The sequence below is a fragment of the Lepidochelys kempii genome, chromosome 3 (genome assembly GCF_965140285.1).
Source record: "Lepidochelys kempii isolate rLepKem1 chromosome 3, rLepKem1.hap1, whole genome shotgun sequence".
Lineage (NCBI taxonomy): Eukaryota > Metazoa > Chordata > Testudines > Cheloniidae > Lepidochelys > Lepidochelys kempii.
Genome location: NC_136382.1, coordinates 1114464 through 1131578, shown reverse-complemented (window position 1 = coordinate 1131578; position 17115 = coordinate 1114464). Strand labels below are relative to the sequence as shown.

At 59.6% G+C, this 17115-nt stretch overlaps 1 protein-coding gene across 7 annotated transcripts in view; it reads left to right on the top strand.

The window, feature by feature from the left end:
* Positions 1–17115, top strand: part of MPV17 (mitochondrial inner membrane protein MPV17) — a 50601-nt gene that overhangs the window by 22209 nt on the left and 11277 nt on the right. For 6 of the 7 annotated variants that reach the window (XM_078851992.1, XM_078851991.1, XM_078851989.1 and 3 more), the window contains exon 3: positions 10566–10681. The exons of the other annotated variant lie outside the window; for it this stretch is intronic. In XM_078851992.1, coding sequence (XP_078708118.1) covers positions 10566–10681 — 116 coding nt within the window. The remainder of the gene's footprint in view (positions 1–10565; positions 10682–17115) is intronic. 7 annotated transcript variants of the gene reach the window in all.

Below are 17115 nucleotides of genomic sequence, written 5' to 3'. Positions count from 1 at the left end.
GTGCTTCCCCACCCTCCATCTCCCATGCCATGCAGCTGCCACTGTGGTCAGCTGTTTTTTACCTGGTTTATTTTTCTCCTGTGTGTGTGGTGGGGAGCAGTGTGTTCACCAGGCTGGGGGGGTGGGGAAGGGCGGGCTGACTGGGTAGGGGAGCAGTGGGCAGGGGCAGGTCAGGCAGGTTGGACCAGGGCGCGTGGGAAGTGGTGGATGGGGAGCGGTGGGCCGGGGCAGGGCAGGCGGGTTGGACCAGGGCATGTGGGAGGTGGTGGATGGGGAGCGGTGGACGGGGCAGGCCAGGCGGGTTGGACCAGGGTGGGTGGGATGTGGCGGGTGGGGAGCAGTGGGCCGGGGCAGGGCAGGCGGGTTGGACCAGGGCGCTTGGGAAGTGGTGGATGGGGGGCGGTGGGCTGGAGCAGGGCAGGCAGGTTGGACCAGGGCACGTGGGAAGTGGTGGATGGGGGGCGGTGGGCCGGGGCAGGGCAGGCGGGTTGGACCAGGGCATGTGGGAAGTGGTGGATGGGGAGCGGTGGGCTGGAGCAGGGCAGGCGGGTTGGACCAGGGCATGTGGGAAGTGGTGGATGGGGGGCGGTGGGCTGGAGCAGGGCAGGCGGGTTGGACCAGGGCATGTGGGAAGTGGTGGATGGGGGGCGGTGGGCCGGGGCAGGGCAGGCGGGTTGGACTGGGGCGCGTGGGAAGTGGTGGATGGGGCGTGGTGGGCTGGAGCAGGCCAGGGGGGTCGGACCAGGGCGGGTGGGAAGTGGCGGGCTGGGGCGAGTGGGGAGTGTCAGGCCAGGAGGAGGAGACGGGAGGGGGAGTGGCATGCTGAGGAGGCCAGCCAGGCTGAGGTAGGGGAGGAGTGGGATGCAGCGCTGGGGAAGCAGTGTGCCAGCCATGTGAGAGGAGACATGGTGGGCGTGGGGTGCTGGATAGGCCAGGTTGGAGAGGGCAGGGCAGGGGACGTGGCTGGCTAGGGAGGGCATGTCATGGTGTGGGGCCAGCCAAGGAGAGTGGGTTGGGGGGTGCGTCCGGGACGAGATTTGGTCTCTTCAGTAGACTCGGGATTCCCTAGTTCATCCCAGCTGGACTCGGGTAGATTCCCTGATCCTGGCTCGTTCCTTTCCTAGGCTGCATCTGCACTTCCCGCTCTGCTGACACCCTGCAGAGTCATGGCCCCAGGCAGGTGTCCTGCAGGGCGAGGGGGCTGGGCACAGAGCACCGACTTGTCTGGGACCCAGAAGAAACGGGTTCAGTTTCCAGCTCTGCTACAAAGTCCCCATGTGGCCTTGGACAAGGGACGTCAGCTCACTGCATCTTACTCGTAAGAGGGGCCTGGGCTTCCTCACCTCGCAGGGGTGCTGCGGCGTTAGAGCGGTGTGCGTGTGAGGTGCTCAGACACTCCGGGGATGGGGTCACAGCGAGCAGGCAGCAGTACCTAAGGGGCTGTTTAGGCAGAGAGACCAGGGCAAGCACTAGCCGTGTGCACAGCATGGAGAGGATTGCCCCGCAGCTAGCATTTCACCTGCGGTCGCTAACGGCATCTCTCCCTAACGTTGCCGAGCAGAGCTGGGTTGGGCCTCCAAGGGGTGAATGAGAAAACGGCCGGGGGAAGGACACCCGCCAGGCTCTCCCAGGGCGGTGGGATGAGCAGTGGGGCCGGAAGGTCATCGCTGCCATGTTCCGCGGCTGTGATGCGGGCGGCCAGAGGAGGAGGCGGCTGCATCAGGGAGTGAGTGGCCCTGGAAGGATTTTAGAGGCAGAGCGGGAAGCGGCAGAGACAGGGGAGAGGGCAGAGAGGGGAAAAGGGGAGGAGGTGGGGGAAGCCTACGGGACAAAGGGGCACTTAGGTTTCTGCCAGTAGGCGCAATTAGCTCTCTGCTGCCATCTACTGATGAACTGGGGGAAAGAATTCCTGAGCAGAGCTCGTTAGCAGAGACGCTCGTTGGGCCAGGGCGATGGGTTACATCCACTCGTCTGGGCTGTGGGGTGACGAGCGGTTACTGCCGGTGTCGTGTGCTGTGCTGTTGTAACCTCCCTGCTGAGCGTGGAGGCCAGGCACTGGCGGCCTACGGGAGTTTGCCACGTGCAGACAGGACCCTGCCAGTGGGGTGCTAAGGAGACATTTGTCCCCAGGAAGGTGGGAAACTGAGGCAGAGGCTGTGGGCCGGGGGCTGTGGGGTGGAGGGGAGCTGTGGTGGCTGTGGTCCCGCTGTCAGTCTCACAGGACCCAGTGCTGGTGAGGGGAGATCTCCGGCCAGGTTTCTGGGTGGGGCCAGGCCGGTTTTGTCCGTAATCTTAAGTGGAATCCATGGCGATGGCTCTGCCCGGCCCTGGGGGCTGTTGACACGCCCAGCAAAGGGTCACTTCGTGCACAGCAGCGTGTCCCGCAGCGCCAGCAGCAGCTCCTGGCTGGCCCCGGCCCGGGCTCTCTGCTGAGCCCCACAGGCAGAGGGCAGAGCGGGGGCCTGTGGCTGCAGCCACGCTGCTCCCTGCCCTTGGACGGGAGCCTTCGGAGGCAGGAGTGTAATTTGTAAATGGATCGTGTAATTATGGATTAATAGCCACGCAGGAACCCCAGACACTGTAGCCTACTTAGACTTGGGCCTGTTTCAAAGTCCCAAGGCGAGGATGAAAAGCAGCCTGCAAGCTCAGCCAGTCAGCCAGCTAGCCAGCCCCAGCCTGCCCACCTACCCCAGCTAGCCAGCCTGTCCCGGCCAGCCAGCTGGGCCCTGTACTTCTGGCTCACCCTCTGCTGGGGTAGGAAGGAGGGCACCGAAGCCAGCTCCGTGGCCGACGGCCTGAACCGTCTCGCTAGCCCATCCTGCCACACGAGAAGCCCCTGGGAGTCCTAGCTCTTGGGTCAGTCTGGACATGTAGGGCTGCCCCAGGGCCATTGCTTCCGGGGTCCCTGAGCCCCGGCCTGACAGCCCGAAGCTGGGGAAGTGCTGGGCAGGCTGCAGTGCCTGTGGGCCCCGGCCCCCCGCAGTCGGGCTCCCACGTGGCAGGGAGCAGCACTGGTTGCTCTCCGCACTGCCCTTCAGGAGACCCCCAGGGGTGCCGCAGGCTGGCACGTGGCCCCACGGGTTTGGCGCCAGGCATGCAGTGCTCGAGTGAGGCTGGGCCCAGCCTGCATCCGTGCTGCTAGCGCATGTATGTGGCCTGGTGTCCTGAGCAGGGGTGTGCGCAGCCCATGAGAGGCCGGCCTGCTGCGCCTCCAGACCGTGTGCTGGGCCCGAGTTCCTGGGGCTGGGCCATCGCTCGGGGTTATGGCCCAGCCCCTGGGGAGGGGAGCGGACCCGAGCGCTAACGGGGATGGCAGCTGCCCAAGTGAAGTCATCGCGGGGGAAGATTAATCTAATCTCCCCGGGGACGCAGGCTGCTTCCTGGCACAGGGACCTGCTCATCCTATTACACTTGGCAGGTGCTGGCGGGGTGAGATGCTTTGTCACTCACTCGAGTCGGGCCGGCTCCCGCAGGCTGGGCAGGGGGCCCAGCTGCTCTAGGGAATGAATCAATGAAACCTGCCGGGGCAGCGCTGAATGGCTGCACATTTGTCAATGGAGGGATGGAAAGGAGCTGTCGGAAGCTCTGCCCAGGGAGACGCAGCCAGGTGGGATCTGCTAGCCCAAGCCCTCCTGTGACTTGGGCCTCCCGCCCCGGCCATCCTCAGGGACACACACACAAGTCTGGCTGCTCCCCTTAGCATCGCCCGCGGGGGACCAGCTTCCCTGTCGCCCACGGCACGCCCAGCTCATCCCTCGTCCATGCACTGGCACCGTGTTTCCCTTACTCGTGTGCCAGGCTGGCTCAGGTGGGCGAGTGATGTGCAGTCCCCAGTGCATCTGCAGAGCCTGCGTGTCACTGGGGGCTGGCCTGAGAGTCCTGGGCGGGGGCTGCAAGGGTCCCTAGGGCCTCAACCTTTGCTGCTCCCCTCCTCAGGGGTCTGCGTCAGAGCCACAGCTCGTGGGATGGGGCAGCTGACCCAGTGCCCGACCCGGAAGTGGGGCCCCCATCGGGCTGGGCACAGCGCAGACTCCACCTGGGAGCAGGGCCCCCATCTGGCCTCAGAGACACAGCAGTTCTCACCTCCGTCTGACACACAGAGACTGAGGCAAGATGGTTCCTACAGCAGCTCGGCTGGCTCCTCGCGCTGGCTTGCCTGGGCTGGCCCACGGTTCCGCCTTGGCCTCTCAGGGCTAGGGGCTGGCAGACACGGTAGGCAGTGGCTGATCCATGGTTCCCGTGTTTGGCCAAGGGGCCAGGTCACTGCAGATCCACCCCGGGAGCACCTGGATGGGGCACAGGAAAAGCTCCTGCAGGGGCCACACAGACAGACTGGGGTTGCTGGGGCTGAAGGCCCAGTCTCGGCATCACGGAGGCCGTGGGCCTGCCCCTGTGGAAGTGGGGAGGAAGCCCAAAGGGGTTGCTCCCAAGGGATTGGTCACAGTCTGGGCATAGACCAGCCCCAGCAGATCAGTGACACACGGCTTTGTCCTGGGGCTGGGGACAGCACCATGACCCCATGTCCTGGGCCAGGCTGGCATTGGGACCCCATGTGCAGGGCTGGTCTGGCACCGGGACCCCACGTCCTGGGCTGGCACCGGGACCCCACGTCCTGGGCTGGCCTGGCCGGGCACTGTGCTGCCCCCTTGTGTTGGGGTTCTGGCCACAAGGCACCGAGGCCGGGAGTGGCTCATTCTGGGCCATGCCCAGGGGACAAGGGTGAGAGAGGCTTCTGCTGGCCGGCCTTTCCCCAGTCCCCTTCCACACGTCCTGGTTCTTGAGCCAGCCAGGCTGCCAGAGTCCCAGCGTGTCTCTCCTCGAGCAGTGGGGCTCCAGGAGGGCTAGGGAAGGGGTGGCTCTGCTGGAGGCCGGAGCCCAGAGCCGAGCTCCTGGCCCCAGGTCTGCAGCAGTGCAGGCTGTCTCCCCACCATCTGCCCCAGCCGGGTCTGGGACCCTGGCTCCACATGTCACAAGGCCTTGGAGGGAGCCTGTGGCTTTCTCTGGAAGCTAAGGGCTGCTCTGCCTACTCCAGGGCCCACAGGAAAGCCAGAGCCCGGCTGGCTGAGGCCTTGCTGGTCCTTCGGGGGGAGGGGCAGGAAACATCTGCCCCAGCTGTTCCCCAGGTGCTGATTGCTGCTGGTGCGGCGGGGTGTGCCTCTCCGGGCTGTTCTCCGGGCAGTCTCCTGCTTTGGCAGAACAGAATGGGTGAGCCGAACCCCTGGGTTAGTGGGGCTGGTGCCGGGAGCCTCCCTGGAGCGGCTGCCTGAGCCAGGCCACCTCAGGCCTGGCCATCTGAGCCCCTGGGGAGCCTGCACGGAGCACTAAGGCCCCACTCGTGGGACCGGGGTCCTATCTGCCGCTCTCCACGCCCCTAGCACCAATCCGCAGGCCTCAGCAGCTGGACCGGGGCTCGGGGCTGGGCACTAACCGCATGGTGCCAATGGGAGCCCGCTCCCCGCGTGGCACAGGCCCGAGCCGCAGACGGTGTGAAAGAAGCAGCAGTTCTGGGAAAGGAGCCTGTCCCGAGCTGCCAAAGGCAGTGACCTCTTTTAGAGGCTCAGGTTTTGGAAGCCAAATGACGCCGCAGGCTCTTCCGGGCCCGCAGGGCAGTTGGCCCAGCTCAGCGAGCCGGTGCCAGCTGAGCGAGAGGAGACGCACGGTCTGACATCAGCAGAGGCTGCGGCAGAGCCCGGGCAGCGTGGCCCCAGGGGCTCCGGAACCTGGGCACTCGGGGCTACGGCAGGGAGGGGGCAGAGTCTGCCCACCAGCTCATGCCCTTGGGGTACTCCCGAGTGGGACCCGCAGGCTGCTGGCTGCTGCTCAGGCCTATGGCTGGAGTTGGCGCATGGGCTGCTGTAGGGTCAGCAGGCAGGAGGGGAGCACAGTGGGGCGCTGAGAGCGGGCCCTGAGAACACCAGCGCTCCCCCTCAAAGTCAGGCTGGGGACCTGCGCAGTCTGGGGCCAGAGCTGCCTCCGGCCTGGCACATCCCCAGCAGAGGTGTGCTCCCACGCTGTGTTTGAGCCACGAATGAGCCCTCGCTGGCTCAGGCCTTCCAGGGCTGCTCCACGGCTTTGAAGGTGGAGTCATCACCCACTGGGCTTGAGCCAGGAGCCCCCGGCCGCTCTTGGGGTACTTTGGCACGGCAATAAAAGCCCCCTGGCCTGGGTCCAACAATGCCTGTATGGCCGTTAGCCTGAGCGCCAGGAGCCTCCAGCCTTGCGGACACACACGTCTGTCCCTCGTCCCCTCTGGGGGGCGGCAGGGCTTGCTACGGTTTGCCTTTGATCTGCCCATGACGTGCTGGGGTGACTGCCAGGCAGAGCTTGGAGGGTGCTGTACGCGCAGCCGCTGGGACCCTGAGCCTGGATCTGGTGTTAAAGGAACATGGGCAACATCCAAGAGCCACCCGGCAGCCCTTGTGACTAGCAGCCCTGCTCTGGCCCCCAAGGGCTGCTTTGCTCTGCTGGCCTCACGGTGCATGGGCAGTGCTCGCTGCAGAGCGGGCCAACGGGTGTGTGGATGTTGATTGCACTTGCTTCCTCATGCTGTGGGTTACTGCACTGCAGGGAGCAGCGGGGTCTCAGCAGGGAGTGCTCTCCCCAGCAGTCAGTGCTGGCCCACTGCCCCAGCGTAGCACTACAGGGTCTGTGAACATAAGAACGACCAGACTGGGTCAGACCAAAGGTCCATCCAGCCCAGTGTCCTGTCTTCCGACAGTGGCCCATGCCAGGTGCCCCAGAGGGAATGAACAGAACAGGGAATCACCAAGTGATCTGTCCCCTGTCGCCCATTCTCAGCTCCTAGCAAACAGAGGCTAGGGACGCCATCGATGGACCTATCCTCCATGAACTTATCTAGTTCTTTTTTGAACCCTATTATAGTCTTGGCCTTCACAACATCTTCTGGCAGGGAGTTCCACAGGTTGACTGTGCATTGTGTGGAGAAATACTTCCTTGTGTTCATTTTAAACCTGCTGCCTAGTAATTTCACTAGGTGACCCCTAGTTCTTATGGTGTGAGGAGTAAATCACACTTCCTTAGTTACTTTCTCCACCCCCGTCATGATTTTATAGACCTCTGTCATATCCCCCCCTTAGTCGTCTGTTTGCCAGGCTGAACAGTCCCAGTCTTATTAATCTCTCCTCATATGGCAGCTGTTCCATCCCCTAATCATTTTATTGCCCTTCTCTGAACCTTTTCCAATTCCAATATCTCTTTTATGAGATGCGGCAATCACGTCTGCGTGCAACATTCCCGGTGTGGGCGTCCCAGGGACTTATATAGTGGCAACATATTTTCTGTCTTATTATCGATAATGGTTCCTAATGTTTTGTTAGGTTTTTTTGGGGGTTTTTTTTGGCTGCCGCTGCACATTGAGTGGATGTTTTCAGAGAACTATCCACAGTGACTTCAAGATCTTTCTTGATTGGAAACAGCTAATTTAGACCCCGTCATTATATATGTCTAGTTGGGATTATGTTTTCTTGTGACGCAGCAGGGAGTGGGGCGGCTTGACCTGGGAATGTTGCAGGGGAGGTTTACTGAAACTGTCTGCATTGGGGATGGGATAGCAGGGGGTGACTTGACTTGAGGGACTAACCTGAGCCAGGAGGGGGCTGGGGCCAGGTGACAACTTTGCCCGGGAAACTGGACAAAGGCTTGAGGAGGAGCTGGGGGGAGAGGGAGAGAGGCTGCTGGAGGGGGTTTGTTTTCAGTTTGGACTGGCTGGTGAAACTCAGGGAACCCCAAGGCTGGGGTCTAAGCTCCCTGCCCTCCAGAAGGACTTGACTGAGGGGTCCTGGTTGTGCCTACAAAATTTGTTTGGGACTGTGTTCCTGTCGTCCGTTTTACTGGCTGGCTGAGAGTCACGGTGAATCCCAGGAAGAGGGGTGCAGGGCCCTGACTCCCCCACACTCTGTGACATTTCTAATGTGCATTACTTTGCATTTATCAACATTGAATTTCACATGCTATTTCTTGCCCAGTGACCCAGTTTTGTGAGATCCCTTTGTAGCTCTTCACAGTCTGCGGGAAGTAACTATCTTGAGTAGTTTTGTATCATCTGCAAATTTTGCCCTCTCACTGTCTACCCACTTTTCCAGAACGTTTATGAATATGTTGAACAGCACTGGTCCCAATACAGAGCCCTGGGGGACCCTGCTTTTTACCTTTCTCCACTATGAAAACAGACCATTAATTCCTACCTTTTGTTTCCTGTCTTTTAACCAGTTACTGATCCAGGAGAGGACCTTCCCTCTTATCTCATAACAGTTTACTTTGCCTCTGGTGAGGGACCTTGTCAAAGGCCTTCTGAAAGTCCAAGTTATCCACTGGATCCCCCTTGTCCACAGGCTTGTTGACCCCCCTCACAGAATTCTAATAGACTGGTGAGGCAGGATTTCCCTTTACAAAAGCTGGGTTGACTCTTCCCCAACAAATCATGTCCATCTGTGTGTCTGATAATCTGTTCTTTACTGTGTTCCAACCATTTTGCCCAGTACTGAAGTTAGCTTTACTGGCCTGTAATTGTCAGGGTCGCCTCTGGAGAGCTTTTGTAAATATGAGCATTACGTTAGCTACCCTTTAGTCATCTGGTACAGAGGCCTCTTTGGGAAAAGGTCCTCAGCCGCAGGACGCCAGCCCAGAGCCAGGCTGGGGCGCTGGCGGGCTGGGGCTGCAGGGAGCAGGCTAGCAGGGAAGGCAGTTGCTGAGAAGCTAGATGATTTCTTTGCATTAGTCTGCAGGGAGGAGGCTGGGGGGACATCCTGGTCCCAGAGCTGCTCCGTTCTGCTAGGAAAGACGAGGCGCTGTCAGAGAATGAGGGGTCAGGAGAAGGGGCCAGGCCTGTCTGCTCCATTCCCCAGGGCTGAGGTGTGGGGTGGACGAGTGGCTAGCAGAATTATCCAAATGCTCGTTAAACGCAGCTCTGTTGCAGAGCCCTGGAGAGGAGCCAGTGTTGTACCTGTACTGAAAAAGGCTCCGGGGTGAGCCCGGGGAGCTGTTGAAACGATCAGTAAAACAGAGCAGCAACCCCCCAAAAGATCAGGGTCTGAGAGGCTCCACCCATTCCGCTTCTGGACATGCAGTCTTAGCGTACGCCCAGCGTGCCTCAGGTGGCATGTGAGCAGGATTCATCCCCAAATTGGGCCCCTTGGCTGGACCATTCGCTTCCCTACCCAGGCCAGGTACTGACAGGGGCCCGCCATGAATGCTGCTTCGTGCCCCCCGGCGTGTCAGTAGCGTCGGGATAAAGGAGAACTGGTTGACAGGATCACGTCAGCCTTTCAAACTTGGACAAGGGCCTGCTGTAGAGGCTCCTGAGGTATCCAGGGGGCGAGAGGCCAAGGGCTGTCACAGAGCAGAGCCTGGCTAGGAGACAGTGAAACGGCCAGTGTTCATTGTGGCTGAAGGCTGACAGCATGGGGTGGACTGGATCCCATCGCGGGTCGTGTGGTGGTTAATGATCTGGGAAGGGGCAGCTCGTGGTTTGTCAGGACCAGAGGCCTGCAAGGCCCTGAGCGGGATTGAACCAAGCTAGGGGACTGAGCCATACACCAGCGAATGAAATTCAGTGTCGGTAAATGCAGAGTAATGGAGGGAAACATTTCAACTGGCCGTTCATCTCCCAGGCTCTGCACAAACTCCAGGCCAGGGCCGTGTGCTGGGCACCTCGGCTCTGGGCAGAAACACGACTGCAAGGTCCGGATGCACAAGGATGGGGTAGAGATGGTGGAGAATATTCTCCAGAGGCGCCAGCCCATCTGGACACTGCACAGTGCCAGGCCCCATCTCACCTAGGATAGTGCAGAGCTGGAGGGAGTTTGGAGACCTGGAAAGCTGTCCTGTGCAGAGAGAGTGATGAGATTGCGATTGTTACCGTGGAAAGGAGCTGAATGAGGGATCTGTAGAACTCACTGCCACAGCAAGTCATTGAGGTCAAGAAGATTAGCAGGATTCAGAAAGGGGCTGGTCCTTTCTGTGGGTCACAGAAACATCCAGAGTGATGGTTAATGATACAACGTCAGGCAAGGAGACTAAACCTCCTGCTTCAGGCTTACGCTACGTGGGTGTGTCTACACTGCAGGAAGAGACCCGCCCCTGGCCCCGCTCAGCTGGCTTGGGGGCTTGGGCTCCCAGGGCTCAGCCTGTGGGGCTATAATAGATGTTTGGGCTCCAGCCCGAGCCAGCTGACCTGCCAGCCGCAGTTGTGCCGCTGGTCGTTTACTGTGATGTAGCCCTACCCTGAGAGACCAGCAGCAGATGTGTGGGGGGGTCAGATTATCCCACCTCTGTGACTGTGGGATTCGCAGACCTGCTTCTCATCTGGTGCTGCCACTGTCAGAGATGGGACACGGGGATGGATGGGCCAGGGGCCTGACCCAGCTGTGGGCACTGGGGGGGCAGCAGGGGTCTGCGCTCCCGACCCAGCTGTGGGCACTGGGAAAGGGGGCGCGGGGGGGTAGCAGGGGTCTGTGCTCCCGACCCAGCTGTGGGCACTGGGGAAGGGGGTGGGGAGGGCAGCAGGGGTCCGCGCTCCTGACCCAGCTGGGGGCTGCTTTGCGCAGGGTCCCTGGTGGGAGTCGGAGACGTGATCTCTCAGCAGCTGGTGGAGAGAAGGGGCCTGAGTGGGCACAGCAGCCGCAGGACGCTGAAGATGATGGCCATTGGCTTCTGCTTTGTGGTGAGTGCTGCCCCCTGCCCGTCCCCCCCAGGGCCCCTTGGGAGCAGAGCGGGGGACCCATGGCAGCAGGCTGCGCGCACGCCAGCATGCAGAGCTGGTCTCGCGCCGGGCATGCGAGGAGCAGAGCCGGGAGCAGGCAGCGGCTGTAGAATTCTACCCCTGGGGCTGGCAGGCTCCTTGGACTGTCAGTGCCTCCTGGCAGGCAGCCATGGGACTCTGCCATGCTGGGGGGAGAGCCCAGGGCAGGGGGCATCAGTGTAGCACAGCCGCTCACTGCCTAGGCCCTGGCCCTCGGAGCTGGTCCCCGGCCCTGCAGTCTGCGCCACGGCAGGCGAAGTGCTGAGTGGTGCCGGAACCGGCCAGGAGCCAATTCCAGTATGTGGCACTTGGCCGCTGTGCCGCTCCCATGCCCTTGTGTTGAACAGCTCCTGGCTTGAGTCCTAGCGCCGAGGAGCCTGGGAGAGGGAGCAGCTCCCTGGGACGGGCTCAGCAAGGCTGGTGGGTGAGGGTCACCAGCACTCAGATCCCTGCCTGCCCCCACCAGCTGCTCCCACTCAGCCTGCAGTTCTCACTCCGGAGCTCGGCCTCCGCCAGCCAGCGTGGGCAGACAGGCGGGTGTATCCTTGGCCTGGCACACGGCACAGGCAGCTCTGGGGTTGCCCAGAGAAGTGAAGGTTCCAGCAGAGTCCGTTCTGGGCAGCCGGCGCCAAGCCCAGCTGCAGCGACCCCCAGGGTTCAAGCTCTGTCCCCCCGTCTATCTGATCTCCTTTGTCAGACTCCCGGGGTGCCTCCAACTGCTCCCCACAACCCACACTTAGAGCTCCCCCACCACAGCCTTTGCTCCCGAGCTGGGGGATGGGGCTCAGCGCCCTGCAGAGGGGCAGGGAATCTGCATTTCTCTGGGTCGCTGGTCGCCAGGTGTCCACGTCCTGGCCATGGATCTGCCCTTCTCTTCTCAAGAGCTGCATGGAGAAGGGACCTAAGGGCTGAGGCCACCAGGCGCCATCCACACCTGTGTCTTCACCTGCCCCAGAGCCCCCAGACCTTCCCACCTGCTGGGGAACTGTGCCTCACACAGGGGAAACTGAGACTCTCACTTGCAGCCTGTGCTGGCCCCAAGGCCCTGGGGGCGCTGTGCTGCAGGGAGAGGGGCAGGGACTCAGCTGGGGGCACTGTCCTCTCATGGTCAGTGTTGGCCTTGCCTTCTGCCTGAGAGCTCAACATACTGCATAAGCTCCCCTGCTCCCCAGCCAGGAGCTCAGTCAGGTTCAGATGGGAAAACTGAGGCACAGAGAAAGCTGGGGATTCTCTCAAGGCCTATAGCGGCAGACAGTGATGGAGCGATAAAAGGACCTTGGCACCCTGGCATCCAGCTCTGTCTCTCCCATTTGTGTTTGTTTCAAGAGCCCCGGGGATCTGTATTGGTCGCAGCTGCCAGGGCCTGGTGCCCTCCACAGGGTTCCTCCTTGCCCTGCTGGCTCCCGGGGAAGATGCCTCTGGCTCTCTGGCTGCACTGTGGGGTGGAGGTCTGTGCCAAGCCCTGGCTGCAGCATGAGTTCTCAGGGCACCTAGAAGGCTAACGGCATTTTGGGCTGTATAAGTAGGGGCATTGCCAGCAGATTGAGGGACGTGATCGTTCCCCTCTATTCGACACTGGTGAGGCCTCATCTGGAGTACTGTGTCCAGTTTTGGGCCCCACACTACAAGAAGGTGTGACGGAGCAGGGAGTGGGGCGGATTGACCTGGGAATGTCGCAGGGGAGGTTTACTGGGACTGTCTGCATTGGGGGTGGGATAGCAGGGCGGGGCTTCACTGGAGGGACGATAGATACCTGAGCCTGTCACCTGAGCCAGGAGGGGGGTTGGGGCCAGGTGACACCTTTGGCCCGGGAAGCTGGACAAAGGCTGGAGGAGGAGCCGGGGGAAGGCTGTGGGAGTCGACTGGAGGGGGTTTTGAGTTGGGAGTAGACTGGGGAAACGGGTGGAGGGGGTTTTGAGTTGGGAGTAGACTGGGGAAACGGAGAGAACCCCAAGGCCGGGGTCTAAGCTTCCTGCCCCCCAGAAGGACCTGTCTGAGGGGTCCTGGTTGTACCAAGAAGCTCTGTTTGGGATGTTAGGGGGCTTATTCCTTCACCTGCTTACTTCCCTGGTCCTTTTCGAATGAACAGAGAGCAACAATACCAGAAGTCCAAAGGTGCAAACAATTCAATGTTGATTGGGGTGAACTTCCAGCAAGCATGACTCCAGTTTCCTTCCTTAGTGTCCCCCTTCCCAGCTCTTACACCACAGAGCCTTACACCTGTGTCCCTGTTCCCATTCCCCCCCTTAGCAAAGCATGATTCCAATTTCCCCACCCCCATTCCCTGTTCCCATTCCCCCCCTTACTTCCTGATTGACTGCAGACTATGTAGTAAAACTTGCGTTCTGAACTAATCACTCCTAACATATTGTAACATGATTATGTAACCAATTATATCCCACCACCTTAATTAGTTTACACCCAGCAAAATTAATTATACAGCAGACAGAAACAATCACAGAACCAGACAGAGATTATACAGACAAACAATGGGGAAATGGGGACTACAGTGATAGAACAACACAGAAATGAGGATTTCACATCCCAGCTATGGATAAGTGAGTTCTTGCCAGACAGGATGCTATCAAACTAAGTTTCCTTTTACATCTTCTAGGCACTTCCCTTTCTCTGGAGGCGATAGGCACTATCAGGACAGGATTGTATCCTAATAGCCCAATAGCACCTTCTGTCAATGTGACTAGTGTGGAATGTGAGGAGGTGACCGTTCGCTTCCCAGCTTATGGCTGCCTCTGCTGCTTAGCCAAAGGCCTTAGCCTAAGACAGTGATTTTGATTCTTTTCTTTTATACCTCTAGAACTAGCCAAATGATAAGAATACGCCTAAACTCTTAGAGTCTGGGCCTTTACAGACAGGCCTGAATATCTATATCCTAACATGGGACTGTATTCTTGTCATCCAATAAACCTTCCATTTTACTGGCTGGCTGAGAGCCTCAGTGAATCCCAGGAAGAGGGGTGCAGGGCCCCGACTCTCCCGCACTCCATGACAACTGGTGGCAGCGGTGGGATCTACTGCACCCTGTGGACGGCGCTTCCTGCAGTGAGTGACTGGGGAGCAGTAAAACGAAGGGGGATTGATGGGGACCAGGCGTGCTGAAGAGTCGAAGAGGAGCGGTTTCGGGGGGCAGAGGAGCTACGCTTAACCCCTGGGAGTGTGAGACCAGCGAGAAGGACTGTTGCAGGTCCCCCTGAGAACTGCGGTGAGCAGTCTCAGGGGTGGAGGAGTCTGCGGCTTGACCCTGGGAGAGAGGTGGTGACCTGGAGAAGGGCTGACACACTAGGGGTTCCTCCTGGAAACTGCACAGGCCCGGGAGTGGCCAGCAGGAAGATGTATGCAAAGTGCCTTAAGAGTGACCTGGTGGAGCTGTGCAGGCAGAGGGGGCTGCGCAGTGGGAAGTGCACCAAAGAACAGCTGATTGCCCAGCTGGAGGAGGAGGATCGCTTGAATGAACCGATCCCTGTCTCTGAGGGAAGCAGCCCGGCAGATGCAGGGCGGGCACCAGTATCTGTCCCAGCTGGGAGTGGTCAGACGGCTGCCAAGGGCATCCTGGGACCCCTCCTACCTATGCCTCAGGGAAGGGCTGGGAGGAGCCCAGAGAATACCGAGGGCACCATGAACCCCACAGCCAGCAGGGGATCCTCCCAGTGGAGCTCCCCATCCCTGGAGCTGAGGCAGCTGGAATGGGAGAGGGAGATAAAACTGAAAGAGCTAGAGCTGAGGCAGCAGGAACTAAAGGAGGAGCCGGAAGAACAAGAGAAGCAGAGACAGCACAAGCTGGAGTTGGCCAGGCTGAGGAGCAGCGAGCCCCCGGCTGCGGTGAGTGATGGGGGACCCAGGACTGCATGGAGCTTTGATAAGTGCTTCCTGGCCCAGCGTAAGGAGTGGGAGGACATAGATGACTTCCTGATTGCCTTTGAGAACACCTGCGAGCTGCACAGGGTTGACCCAGCAGACAGATTCCAGTTTCTCACCCACTTACTAGACCCCAAAGCCGTGGGTATGTACAGCTGAATGAAAGGGGCGGAGACAGGGGACTATAAACTGTTCAAAAAAGCCCTGCTACACGAGTTTGGTCTGACTTCCGAGATGTACCGGAAAAGGTTCCAGAGTCAGCGTAAAACCCCTAGGTCACATATCTAGAACTGGCCCTCTGGATGAAGGGGTATGCCCACAAGTGGGCAGATGGGGCCCAAACTAAGGAGGACCTGCTTGATCTCGTGGTACTGGAGCAACTGTATGAACAGTGCCCATCTGACCTGAGGCTGTGGTTGGTGGACAAAAAGCCAGAGGCCCCGCGATGCAAAGGGCAGCTGGCCAACGAGTTTGTGAAAAGTTGGTTAGGGGGTGGCGGGGAGGAGTCCGAAAGGAACAGGCCCACCATGATGCAGAGGGAGAGTTACCCTAGGACTTCCCAAAGGGGGAACATGGAGAACCCCCTCCCAAGGGGAACATCCGGCGTCAGGACCAACTGCCCAGCTCGAGGGGACCAACGGGACAACCCCTGACTGGCTTCATAGGGAGCAGTTCCAGAGCATTGCCTGGGGACTCCGTGACAGGCCCCTGGACCTGATGAGAGATGAATGGGAGGGGAAGGCCACTCCCGATGAGGAGTCAGTGGTGGAATATGTCTTGACCTTCTGAGAAAGACTTGCTGAGCTCATGGGCCTGGCCAGGCCAGGGCTGGGCTGACTGTAAAAGCGGAGAAGTGCAAGGTGGGGATGGCTGAAGTATCTTACCTGGGGCATCGGGTGGGGAGTGGCTGCCTAAAGCCAGAACCAGCTAAAGTGGAGGTGATCAGAGACTGGCCTGCTCCCCACACCAAAAAGAAAGTCCAAGCCTTTATTGGGATGGTGGGTACTATCGAAGATTTGTGCCCCACTTTAGTACCATCGCCGCCCTCATCACCGAGCTATGCAAGAAGGGGAAGCCAGACAAGGTGGTCTGAACCGAGCAGTGCCAGGAGGCTTTCCGGGCACTGAAGGAGGCTCTGGTCCGTGACCCAGTTCTGGCAAACCCAGACTTTGACAAGCCCTTTGTGGTGTTCACCGACGCCTCAGACATGGGACTGGGGGCGGTGTTAATGCAGGAGGATGAAAAGGGGGAGAGACACCCCATCCTGTACCTGAGCAAGGAGTTGTTATCCCGGGAGCAAAACTATGCGGCCATCGAGAAGGAGTGCCTGGCCATGGTGTGGGCCCTTACGAAGCTAGAGCCATATCTATTTGGGCGACATTTCACCGTCTACACCGACCACTCTCCCCTGACGTGGCTGCACCAGATGAAAGGAGCCAACGCCAAGCTCCAGAGGTGGAGCCTGCTCCTGCAGGATTACGACATGGACGTGGTCCACGTGAAGGGAAGGGCTAACCTGATAGCGGATGCGCTGTCCCGGAGAGGGGGCCCCGAACTTCCCCAGGTCACTGGTCAGCGTGACCCCGCTCAGTTCAGTATGAAAGGGGGGAGAGATGTGACACAGAAGGGAGTGGGGCAGATTGACCTGGGAATGTCGCAGGGGAGTTTTACTGGGACTGTCTGCATTGGGGATGGGATAGCAGGGGGTGGCTTCACTGGAAGGAGGATACCTGAGCCTGTAACCTGAGCCCAGGAGGGGGGTTGAGTCCAGATGACACCTTTTGCCTGGGAAGCTGGACAAAGGCTGGAGGAGGAGCCAGGGGCAGGCTGGGTGAGTCAGCTGGAGGGGGTTTTGAGTTGGGAGTGGACTGGGGAAATGGAGGGAACCCCAAGGCCGGGGTTTAAGCTCCCTGTTCCCCAGAAGGACCTGTCTGAGGGGTTCTGGTATCGAGAAGCTCTGTTTGGGACTGTGTTCCTGTCATCCACTAAACCTTCCATTTTACTGGCTGGCTGAGAGTCACGGTGAATCCCAGGAAGAGGGGTGCAGGGCCCTGACTCCCCCACACTCCGTGTCAACAAGATGTGGAAAAATTGGAAAGTGTCCAGCGGAGGGCAACAAAAATGATTAGCGGACTGGAACACATGACTTATGAGGAGAGGCTGAGGGAACTGGGATTGTTTAGTCCGCAATGATTTAGTTGGGGATTGGTCCTGCTTTGAGCAGGGGGTTGGACTAGATGACCTCCTGAGGTCCCTTCCAACCCTGATATTCTATGGGTCTGTGATTCTCCCAAGGCCATAGAATCCCCAATTAAATCATCCCAGCCAGGGCTTTGTCAAGCCTGACCTTAAAAACTTCTAAGGAAGGAGATTCCACCACCTCCCTAGGTAACGCATTCCAGTGTTTCACCACCCTCCTAGTGAAATAGTTTTTCCTAATATCCAACCTAAAGCTCCCCCACTGCAACTTGAGACCATTGCTC